The 12,806-nt window shown below is 42.2% G+C and overlaps 1 protein-coding gene across 5 annotated transcripts in view; it reads left to right on the top strand.

The window, feature by feature from the left end:
- Nucleotides 1-12,806, top strand: part of nhsl1b (NHS-like 1b) — a 106,928-nt gene that overhangs the window by 21,587 nt on the left and 72,535 nt on the right. The window contains exon 1 of one of the 5 annotated variants that reach the window (XM_030405398.1): nucleotides 3,424-3,524. The exons of 3 other annotated variants lie outside the window; for them this stretch is intronic. In XM_030405398.1, coding sequence (XP_030261258.1) covers nucleotides 3,473-3,524 — 52 coding nt within the window. In that variant the 5' untranslated portion in view covers nucleotides 3,424-3,472. Of the gene's footprint in view, nucleotides 1-3,423; nucleotides 3,525-3,730; nucleotides 3,873-12,806 lie in introns of those variants that run through there. One more of the 5 variants, XM_030405401.1, reaches the window with a different exon arrangement.

The raw sequence follows: 12,806 nt of genomic DNA, 5'->3' as shown, positions 1-12,806 counted from the left end.
GGCGTTTCTTCCCTCACAAAAAGATCTTTGGCTGAGTACAAACTTTTGCGCTTTGACCAGACATCGGACAAATTTTATTTCTTGGCCTGCTGAAGAAAAAGGATGAGATTTTTTTGTCGCTCTGGATTCATTAAAATGCGGCTGGGGTTGTCCCTGATACCGCTCATGACGTCCTTCCATCAACAGGCAGCACTCTCAATGAAATGCATTGCAGTGCAATGTCGAATTCATTCATGGACACACTCACACACACTACCATTGCTTTTATCTCGTGCTGCCACGACTTACACGTAGTATTTGACTGGAGCTGAACCCCGGAGAGACGAAACAGAAGCAGTTGCTGCCGTCTTTATGCGTGCCCTGCTACTGTGGGGTGGTGACATTTACTGATAGCACTCTGTTGCTGTCTTTTCTCTGCTGCTGCCCCTTTCTGACGCTACCCAGACACACATGCAGAAGTTCATAGGCACATGCTGCCGTCTCATGGTGCCGGTGTCAGATATTAGGCCAATTGGATTTATCTGCCTGTGCTCCTTAATCCCTTTGTTTGAAAGTGACGGAGGAATCGTGGTATTCACGCATGATCAGATGTTTCTAAGCTCAATCAAACATCTTGATTGCTTCATTCTTTGGTCTCACTGGTGCCAGACAGCTAAGCGTGCCCTCTCTCTGTGTGTGTGTGTGTGTGTGTGTGTGTGTGTGTCTCTCTGCAGATCTGTGGGTGCACCTCTACATCCTTAACTGTGTTTCTGTGAGTCTGATTGAAGGCCTTGGCGACTTTTCACATGATGCTAATGAGTGTGAATTTGGCATCAAATGTTGACGAGTGTGAGAAAAAGGTCTGGTCACACACACCCTCGGTGTGGAGACAGAGTTAGAATGCAAGTCAGCCCATGTGGCAGTGTTTTCACTCCGCCGTGTCAGTTCGGACCAAACCCATTCAACCACAGCAGCACAGCTTCACTCTGCGTGTGTGTGTTGGCATGTCAGCGCGTTCATATTCAAAACACATCCTTAATGATAGTTGGCCTATTCAGCATTTTTAGAGAGGGTTTGAGGTTGTTGTGTTGTTTACTCTTTGACTCTGATTCATCTTCATTTAGCCGTTGGCTCGTTTTCCCCTCTGTGTTCAAATTGATGTTTCTCATTTGGTTTGTGTGTGACTTGCAGCTATTGTGCTTTTTCTCCAGGGATTTTTTTTTTTTTGGTAGGGGTAAGTAAAGAGACATAGGAAATGAAGGGACAAAGGAGGAGAGGAAGCGCATCAGGAATGTAAAAGGAGGAAATCGTCACTCTGTGGAAATGTTTGTATGGTGTTTGTGTGTGTGTGTTTGTGTCAATACTCGTCCACAGTTTTGGCAAACACTCTCTGATTTTTCACAAGTACCAGACTGTTGACATGCACACTCTGGCAGACTGTAAAAAAGTTTCAACGACGTGAGAAAAGGAGGAATATGTGGTATTCAGAGATGAATGGAGGATTTGTAGGAAATGATGGATGGTGAGATCAACCAAGCCACTTTGAAGACTGCAGTCGTGATGGGATTTTCCCAACATGCCCAGCTTTTGTAAAGCAGGGCTTTGCAGATATGATTACATTAGTGTGCTGGTAGATTTGCTGGTATCGAAGTTAACCTTCTCTCTCTGTTCACACTTTGGAGCATTAACCATGAACCAACCCTTTGTCAGAGATGCATTTCCCCGCATCCTGTGGGAGATGGCTCTGTCAACTACGTCCTCTTCCATTTCCTGCCCCTGTCCCCATCCTCCCTACACCCCCAGACCCCTTGACGTTACACTTAGAACCTCAGAGGAAAAATGCTCTTAGTCAGACAGCTGTCACCTCCGTCAGATCGTTCCTTCTGATTGTTCCCTCGTACAGGGCAGCGTCACCAGCCACAGGATGTGACACGTCTCATGCCGCTGTTTCCTGCTGAACTGGAAAAGTGGAACAGCAGTGATGAATTGGTCTGCGGAAAGGGATAGTCAAACGTTTTCCGGAGCTTTGCAACTTATGATTAAGGCAAACAATGTAAGCAGCAATGCTGAGAGTTGTTCACACACATAATTACCTTTTTCACTGACTTTAAACATACTGTAGGTCGGAGTTGCTTTTACACAGACTGGTCTTTTTTGGTTCAGGCTGTGTTGTTTTGTGAAAACCATTGATAATCACATTACAAGGAGAAAGCTCTTTGTCTGCTTGAGGACTGGAGAGGAGTGGATGGAGCTGATAATGACATGGAGGGAAACTAGAGACTTGGATTGGAAGAATAATGCAGAGATAAAAAAAAAAGTATGAAAGAGGTGAAGAAATGTGTAGTTTTAGGGTGAAGATGAACCAATGTTGCGTCTGTTAGTGAGCACTGCTGGCACTCGTCAACCCTTGTCAGCTGCTTTGTGGTCAGTGGAGCATGATAGCATGATCAGCTATACATATCATATCTAAAGGAATCAGAAATGGGAAAATAAAGCGTCTTGAGCCTGTTGCTTTCCATGATTTCACCCATTGAGTGTAGAAGTGGCTATATCAACAAAAGTTTTATCATAATGATTTGATTTGTATGTCTCCAGATGTTTCCCTTTTCAAAGGATGAATACAGACTACCACAATCTGGTGGTATGGAGACTTATTTCCTCTCCACAGGCGCAAAAGATGCAAGTTAGTTTGTCTGCGGCTGTAGTCTTGGCAGTGTGTCCAAGTGCAGCTTTTTGGCCAAGACACAGGTGGAATGAGACGACAGTCAGCCTTGGTCACCACTAGTTCTTTGCTGGTTTGGTGTGTCTGGTCCCCTAAAGAGATTCTCAACACAGCACTTTCAGGGCTGTAAATGAAAGACATTAGAGTATGCATATGAAACTCAGCAATCAAAGTTGGGTGGACTTTCAACTTTTACCCAATATTGCATTTGTGTGTTTGCAACTAAAGCCTTATGCAGGCCGCGTTCTCCTTCACCACTCAAATCAAATTAAACCTGACCATTTTTTAGGCTTGATTGCTCAGCAGCTAAGTCCTACAAAGAATCCATTTCAGAAGTGTGTATCAATGTGAGAGTGCGCTTGAATGTCTATGTGCCGATGATCCCCAACTTGAAAGGAGCCCGATGACCCGTTAGAAGAGCGTACGGGCCATGCTGCATCGCCCCGGCAACAACTGCCACCGGCAGATAGCATCCACATCACCGTAGCAACCTTGGGGTTGGGAGGTTAGGGGCCCCTTGAATGCACCACTCCCTCCTCACACACACCCCTCTTTTCTTTGTGACAGGTTTTCGATTGGCCAGCGTGTGTGTGGGCTCTGCACGCGTGCAGCGATGCGGTGCAGAGGTTGCCAAGTGTGATCGTGAGTGGGTGTGTGTGTGTGTGTGTGTCGGTGTGTGTAGTCTTTAAACTGATGTTAGCAGCGCCATGGTCCTTTTATGGGGCCAAACTTTGCACTATGTTTAGAGCAGTGTCATGATCAGATAGCATCATGCCTGTTAAAGGTATTTGGAGCTGGAAGCAGAGGAGGAACCCCTGTGCAGGTAGGTGTGTTTATTTTTTTGACGGGAACCTGTGTCTAGGCAAATTAATTGCTTACTCTCACACGCGTTCACAACTAACTCTCGAAAGCAGATGAAACAGCTGAGGGTGAGACAGGGAGCTAAATTAGAAAGAGAAATGTGTGAACAGTGTGAAGTGGGATAGAGAGGAGAGAGAGGCAGAGATACAGAGCATGTAGGAATCATCACATAGTGCAGTATGTAGACTGTGTGCGTGCTTTTGTCCAGGATGGTTTGGTAGGATGACCTGGTGAGGAGCAGCAGGACTCTGGAGTCTTGGACTGAGTTGAATGGAAACTGATGCAGAGACAGACGGACAGGCCACTTCAGGTGATTTTTTAAAATTGTTCTGTATCAGAGTTAATAGGTTTTGGAATGTGCGATAACAAGAACTACAGCGTTACTTCTGAACTATTGTGTCAAGACAAACTGGTCTAGTTGGCTGTCTCTAAGCTTGTGCATAGTCAGATGAGTATGCATTGTGTTAAAATCTGACGCATGGATGTTCAGATCTAATGATGATTGAGGGATACAGCAACCATGTTGCTTCTTTTTTCCAGTTTCACAGTTTGTGTTGCCTTTAGTCCGATCTGGACAGGACAGAACAGTAGTAGTGCCACAGGATGACATTATTACGATAACACACCGTGACTGTTTACCTTCCATGATTTAAATAATTTACCCCGTATTATTGTATTATTAATTAGGGGTTTTATATTTGGAAGCACATGATACACTACACCTTCCCTCCAGCAGTAAACACACAGCTCGCTGTTGAGCTTGATGTACTGTTTGTTGCTCAAACGTGAGTTTAAACAACAGGAATTCACAAGATTAAACTTTTTAATTTAATTCATGCATACATTACTTCATTGATTACATTTGAACCACATGCACTGAGGACATATTTTCTGTTTTGCTCTGATACGCTTGTTAATTTGATACATCTAGCATACATTTAATGCAGTCCAAGACAGTCCAGCATTAAATGCAACACATTTAAAATTGCTTTGTTATATTGATAGGATTCCAATGGTTTGTCCACCTTCATCAAAGACGACATGATGAGGCAAAAAAAACCTCTCTGATTCATTGCAGTGCTATTGTATTGGATTAAATTTAACTGAGCAATAGTGAATGCTCATTCACCCTTTGTGCAGGTGGAGGAAAGGTTTTAATGATCAGGATCATGCAGCAGGTTCTCCCTTTCTCTTCTCTGAACACACACACACACACCCTCCACCTCCCCTTTAAAGACACATCCGAGGTGTGACTTTGCTTATTAGCAGTGCTGCAGTAGTATTCATCAACACGTTTCTCTCTCGCATGTCACACTCTTGCCAGTTTTTCTATTTTAACCCACATTATCAGTTGCTACGCATGTATTGCCATCTCCCTCTCACCAGGTGAGATTTTTATTTGTGTCTCAACATGCTTTTTCTTTTTCTTTACCCCTTTCTTACATGAAGTTCCTTCAACGACAGTTACTTCCTAACAATCTTCCATTGTCTAATTTTCTGGTTGGTTTGGTCGTTTTTCTTGCTCCTTAGCTCCCATCATGGGAAGATAAGTGCTATCATAGATTGTACGCAGCTCATATTGAACAACCAGATTCAAAACATGATGTGTTTCTGTGAATCTTCAATGGGATTTGAAAGATTCACACTAAAATGAGCTACAATGGCTTGAAATTAAGTTCAAGCTAAAAGGTCAAATTCTGACCTTTTAGAGACTGTTACTACTTGTAGACTACTGGAAGAATTTGATCCGTTTGTAACTGGAGGCCATATCGAGGAGTCTATATCTGCAGTTGATCAATCGGTTTCTGCATACTGAATGAAGTTAGTGTGTGTAATCAGCAGCATGCAGGATTCTTGCGAAACGAGCAAAAACACTTCTGTGTCACTCCTCCTTTACTTGCTTGTTTACTTTTCCTAACCTCTTTCTGAACTGAGAAAAGACAAGTTGTTGGTGATTAAACAGTCAAATTGATTTGGGATTAGTCACACATCTTTTATGTATGTCTGTATCATCCATCTTCATGCCCTCCTTCACCCTCTCCCTCTGTTCCTCCTCCTCACATCAGTTTTAATAACCTTGCTGAGAACTGACTCATACTGCGGTCGGGAACAGAATGTTTTGTTTGTCAAAAAGGTAGAGCACCTCTTCTTCTTCTTCTTCTTCTTCTTCTTCTTCTTCTTCTTATCTGTTCCTGTATTTTGGTCGCTTTATCAAAAGTAAGATGTTGAACTTCCTTCATCTTCAAAGCTTTAGCTCTTTCTCAATTTTGCCTTTGAAAAGATTTTAAAGACCACATTGATGTGTGTGTATAAAACATGAACACACACACAGCCTTTACTGTGACCTTGAGTCTCGCTGCCAGTAAACCAAAATGTCCCCTCTCTCCACAGATATTATTCACAGGATATTTAAAGGCTTCTCCACTCTTTATCATCTAATGTTTTGACAGCTCTGAGTGAGCTTCATAGATAATCATACGTCTTCATGGATCTATTCTAGCTTCTTATTTGACTGTAGGATAAGCAGACATGTTGTGACATGACCCACAAACACAACTCTCCTGGGGGTACATTTGCATATTATGATCTTGTTGTTGTCTCAGTTGATTTTTATTGTTGCACAACATGTGATACAGACGACAAAGCTGCTTGCCTCCTGATCAGAGAGCTATTATAACTACTTACAAACTGTTTCTGTAACTGAACCAAAAGTGATGCTTACACTTAATAATATGCATGTAAATTATGCTGCAAACAAAATATTTAAAATAGCTTTTGAGGTACTTGAACAGACGTGTATCCTGTAAGTGAGACGGCATAATATCGAGCTCATGATGATGTCTTGGGATGATGTCTTACCTTGGTGGATGAACTATATGATAGACACTGTTTCGGAATGAACTCAGACATGTTTAGTAATATATGTACTGCAGTTTCTTGTAACAGCTGACATACTGATACTGATATATCTGCAACAGGCTTACATTGTGAAAATGGGTCATCCAAAGTCTGCTTCGCTGCAAAATGTTTCTCCAGATTTCAGTTTAATTTAAGTACGTGCAGAGGTTGGAGACTTGACCTTTCTTTAACTATTGTCCCCCCGGTGCAACGATAGCACTGAGGACCCTGTAGTTGCTCTTCTGTTCTCATACCGGCAGTGGTAAAAATAAATACCTGACTGACTGAAGGCTGAAAACCTACTTTTTCAGATGACACCTTAAAACCCAAGCACTTACTTAAATTTAAAAAACATGTACAGTATATGGTGACATACTGAACCTGTTTTTGTTTGATTGTAGATTTAGTCCTCCTATTTTTGATGACATCCTCGATACTATCAAGTTCGAATCAGGACTCTTCATCCTGATACGAGGCTCTATATCGTCTTAGATTTTAGATTTAGATTTAGTGTTGTCTTTTCCTGGTTTTAAATGAATCACCAGACTGTTTCTACTTGTTTTAATACTCTTCTTTCCCAGCTTAGTCATTATATCCACAATACTGATGATTATTGATCAGAAATCTCCTTGCATTGATATTTTGTGAAAGTACCAGTAGTCGTCCCTACAATATGACTCATCATGTTCTGTAAGATGGTAATGTAGGTTTATAGGTTTGTTCTGTAGAATTGTTGTGGCCGTTACCTGTTGCTGGGAATGTGACCTTGCTAGATTCTCCGTTGATCAGCACCCGAGCCTTTAAAGAAACACCCTTTTGGGTGGTTTGCCCTGTACCGGCTGCACCCAGGACAGAAGCTCTGCTGGGCATGGGGTATTTTTCATTTATCAGTATTGAGATATTTAGTCAAAAATACAGTACGCCTTTGAGGAGAGTTCACAATATTGAGATTTACAACATGTCTCACAATATAGCCTTAAAGATATTGCAATATTTTTAAAGCTATGTCATCCAGCTCTATTTTGAATGCACTGATTATAAGCTGTTTGTTTGCCAAATGAAACTAATGTACTCTAATGTTGCTCTCCTCTTCTCTCCACATGGATTCGTTCTGGGACCTGACCTCTATCCTTTATGACTCTGCACCCGCAACTCAACAGGTAAGTGCTTTTATTTGACACACTCAGCATTTAACACTGATATATAAAATAGTACAGTCCTCTCCAGGTCCAGATGTTTTTGTTATATGGCCACTTCACCTGCTCCTCTTCTTTTTTTTCTTCATAACCACATCTATCTCTGTCTCTTTACCGTATATGATTTACAGTTTTAAACTCCCCACAGACTGTCCTAGTCTATGATTTATAGATTTGTTTTTTCAAGTCGTACCCGAGGGAGTTGGAGGATGTACCTTTTAGGAGTGTGGTTAAATGAGGACAATTGTGTGGTGTTTTTAAGAGTGCATGTTGCTTGTGTTAAGAAGTGTGTGTCTCAAGTAGCAGAAATGGCCCAAGGGCTGACCTCTTGATGTGAGAACGTGAAATAGTGCCCGGTGTACGTGTGAGATCATTAACCTCAGTGTTTTTGTCAGTGCTATACCATGCAGAGCCCACAGGCGCCATTCTGTTTTCCTCTCTCTGTCTTTGTATAACTCACACACACACACATGAATCCACAGATGTACACACTCGGAGCGCCTTTGGTCACCACCCACAGAGACTCCAGTTCCTTCAGCTCAGCCATAAAGTGTTTTCTCACTATAGAGCGCCGACCTGCTCTCACACCCCTATGACCCATATCGCTTCTCTTCACACTGTTCCCTTTCTCTCTCGCAAAACAGCCTGCAGCTTCGGCCGACTTGTCCCACCAGTCTGAGCGACCACTTAGATCCTAAGATTTACAAGCCATTTTTATTATTCCAACAGGGAAAAAAAATGTTTTTGTTAGGAAGGGGAACCTCCACTTCTGGGTCTTTTAAGGGTTTGGGAAGTGCACGAAAGGTCAGAGAGGTGTTGAGAGCATTCATCAACGCACAATTTGTTGCTGGGAAAGTCAGTCTTCTTTTGCAGTCTGTTCAGTCCTGCACTGGATGAATGCGAATCGATCAACATCACTGTAAATGATGTTAGCCAAAAGGTGAATTTGGCAACATGTTGAATTGGCCATGAAAACAACAACTTTGGACACAGTCATATGGATGAGGAATTATCTTGATGTACATGGAACAAAATCTTTTAAAAAATCTGTCTTAATGTTTATTTAAATCTGAAAATATCTGTAAAATATGGCCTTGGGAAAAGGAATGTAGGAATTTGTATTAACATGCTGTTTTTTTTGCTGTTGGACTTGGGTTGAGATTGAATTGACTGAAAAAAAAGTGTTTAAAAACTTAAGATAAATCACCACAGTTCGGTTCAGTTTGGCTTGATTGAGCGTTTGAAAGATGCTCATAAAGTTGATCAACAAGCCATAATTTTGAATGACCAGTGAACACTTAAAAAGCAGTTTAACTGGAGCGGACAGCATTTAATGGAGCCACCTGGATGACAAATATATCTCCTCTTTATTTTCCAATAGTAAAAGCCAGGATTCTATCATGGATATTTATATCTGTCGTATATCTGTGCGTGCAGATGTGCATGTGTGTATTCAGGTGTGTGCACAGACTCTCCTGGGCTTTCTCCCTTTGAAATGAGGTTAAGTGTGTATGTGTGTCCATGCGTGTGTAACTGTAGTGCTGCTGGCTACATTCAGACTCATCTGTGCCTCTACATGTTATTAACTCTCCCATTCTCAACTCATTACACGAGCCTTTGGGCGAGAATGAAATGAACTGATGAGTGTTCGACTGTGGAGCACTGAATGTCTTTTTGAAGCTTTAGTTATCGTCACGCCACAAAATAGAAACCAATAAATCTGTAAGCCCCTCAGCATTTCTCTGTCGACATAAATATGTATGGTTAAATGGGCCAGAATCAAAGTTCAAGTTATTATTTAGCTAATCAGCACCATCATGGTTGTTAGTTTGATTTAATCTGATGAGTCTGGTGACAATGACCCTTTATTGTTATGCTCGTCCAATTATCCCATATTCAGCACTGGGAAGTTGTGCCAACTTTTTTGCAGCGTTTCCGAGTTGTTGTTTTTTTTTTTGCAATTTCAGGGGTTGTTGATGTGAATTTTCCCCATCAAAAACGCATCTCTCCCAGTCAGTCATTAATCCTGATTGATGCTTCAAAGCATGTGACACCATATTTTCAAAACTGAGTCCTTCCAACTTCAAACCTGTGAGGGGAAACATAGATATATGTCCATATATGATACCATGGGTCATTTAAATTAGTTGAATGAGCAAAAAGGCTTTGAAAACCTGAAAACCTGAAAACCTGTTATGTGACTGACTCAGATTCACTTAAATCAAAAGTCCAACGACAAAGTTATTAATCCATGCAATTATCTGACACTGAAGCAAAGCCAGTTGTGAGGCAACCGTCTTTCATGTGGGGAAATGTGCAGGCATGGCCTGGTGCTTTAATGATGGAGCGACTGTGTTGTCTAGACAAGTGGGAGGTGGAGACATTGTCCCCTAGAAACCCAGCGACAGAGAACATGTCACCCACAAATAACTATATTTACACTTTTGGTTGAACTGACGCTGTACTCTTCACTCGGCTGAGCGAGTCATTGTTAGAGTATGGTTGATTGACTTTTAATAAGGTTCCGGAGACTGTGGAGGCTACTGGCCGCTGTATTATACAGGAGTTGTTAAAACATCTGTTGTCTCACTCTGCCATTGAGGGATCTTGTACTAAATATATATATATGATACTGCCTTCTTCTTGGCCGTTTCTTGTCTTAACCTTTCTATCAGCAGCAGTCAGGGATTTTGGTGTGTTAGCTGTTATTTTCTAGCGTTTGCATTCGATGCATTGATTCCTCCATTGGATATGTCAGTTCATCTTCTTCCCTCCAAGTTGTTTTTGGCAGTCAGCAGCATGTCACATGTAGCCAGGACTTAATACTGAAGGGCTTTCCCTGGCTTTCAGAGAGCTTGAACCGTAACCTTAGGATGGTGGATTTTTCATGAGATTAGACTAGTGGAGTCTCAACACCGCCATCACGCTTAATCCATGAAAATATTTACAGAGCGGTTCGTTGCTGGCTGAAAATGTTTTCATCACAAAGAGCTTTCAACTGATAACGCTAAAGGACCCTCATTTACCAGGTTTAAATTAGCTGGAATTAGCAAATATTTTCTATCCTTGAACAGATTTGTGTTTGATTTTATAAAAAATGTACTTTATTGTAAAAATTAACTGATGCAATATGAAATGAATGCACCTCAATAGCGGAAGTTACGTTTTTATGACAGGGCTCCAGACTCATTTTTTCTCACTGGTTGCACTGGTGTGCCTGACTTTTTTATTTAGGTGCACGAGCCCATAATTTAGGGCCACCTATTTATACATTTTCATGCAACAGAAAATACAATAACCTCAATTGTTAGGTTGCAGATTTTTTGGGAGCATGTGTGACCAAAATAGTCGCATCCGGGAGCCCCGTATGATGTTTTGTTTAGTGCTTGTGGGGTTTAAAAGATGTGGTATTTACCAGGCAAAGACAGTCTAACAAAAGATGCCAGTGGGTGGCATTATGGCAAGTGTAGTATCCAGCGTTTGTATATCAGGCACTCAAAGTCATGATTTGTCTGCCTCTGGTGCTGATTTTGTTAACTTTTAAGGAAAAGTCCATCTCTTGTGAGTCTCCCAAATTAATGAAGATCCAATGCAAAATCTTCAGAGTAACCTGATGATGAAATAATGTATAATAGTGTGTCAGGCATCTAGAATGAGACTGAACAGACAGTGATAGCGTAAACCAGCCAATGAAATGTATTCACTGGATGAACAGCACAGTAACTTCATCATGACAACAATCCCAGGATGATAAGTAAAAAAAGTGTAACATTAATATTGCACAGAGAGACCAACTTTAATGGAGGATTTCTTCCCAGGTACCTAAGAAACCCAAACCGATTTTAACACAGTTAGAGGCCCTGGAGGAGGAGAAGGTACCAGTGGAACTTGAGATACAATGAAAAATACACAATACCTGTTTTGGATGGGGCTGTATTTCATGTTTTCATTCTCCTTTGGTGGAAAAAAAACAATATTCTTCTTTGGTTAGTAACTAAATATGTGTGTGCTCATATGATGAGTATGCAGGTGTGCAGTTTGAGCGACCGAGTGTGAGTTCACAGATCAGCGTAAATTCATGTGGCTGTGCTTTGTAGGAGGTGGTCACTTGACTGGAAGTGTGTATAGACGGACACGCATGTTAGTACAAGCACATACCTGCAAAGACAAGTATATGCAAACAGATATACAGAGATCAGTGTGAAATGCACACCCAGACAGTCAGACGCCTGTACACAGACACAGACACACACCTGTGAGCAGCAACACAGACACATGCATGCAGAAAGACAGGCATGAAGGCTGAGCACACGCGCACACACAGCGGGAAAGTCCCTGTGTCGGTGCGCCGTGGGTGGGTGGCCACGACCAGTGGCCTTTGGCTTTGAGTCCGAGGTAGGCTGAGAGTTTGTGTTTCACCCCCTCAACGCAGAGACACAAAGGCTGGCTGTGTCTGAGAAAAGAGAGATTAGACGAGGAGGAGTGAGGTCCACGGAGAGGGGGAGCGGAACGGAGAGAAATGTTGAAACAGTGATTTCTGGGATTCTTGAGTGAGATTTGAGATCAACAAACAAAGACGAGCGAATTTAGGAGGGAAGATGAGCCCGAGACAAAGGGAGTTGGAGGGATGGAGGAAGACAGATGGGGGGAAGGAAAGAACGAGAGAAATGGAGGGCGGCCAGATGGAACTCCGCTCTCAAACTTTTGACAGCTCGTGGGAGGAATATCTTTGGGGAACTCTATTTCTGATTGGTGTGTGTGTGTGTGTGTGTTTGGGATACGTGTGTGTTTTGACAGCCATGTCGTGTTACATGGTTAATCATAGCACAGCAAATACAAACTCCCTCTTTGTTTATATTACTCTGTGGGTGTGTTCCACTCAGACACTCTATTTTGAGTTGATCTATTGTGTGTGTGTGTGTGTGTTCGTCGTGCTCGTCCACCATTACACCCATGGTTTGCCTGTAATGTGCCTTGAAACCCCAGTGTGTAACGGCTGGAAGCCGGCGCTGCCAGCTGGTCCTGCCAGCAACTGCTGATCTGGATTCTGGATTCTGCTCTTAAATCCCTCGCTAACAGGTTGACTTGATTTGGGAGCTGTTCTTGGATCAGGAGTAAGGAGAGTAAGCCAGCGGGACGGAAAGAGGTTG

Source organism: Sparus aurata, chromosome 22 (genome assembly GCF_900880675.1).
Source record: "Sparus aurata chromosome 22, fSpaAur1.1, whole genome shotgun sequence".
Lineage (NCBI taxonomy): Eukaryota > Metazoa > Chordata > Actinopteri > Spariformes > Sparidae > Sparus > Sparus aurata.
Note: the sequence above shows the minus strand (reverse complement) of the source record. Positions and strands in the feature narration are given on the sequence as shown.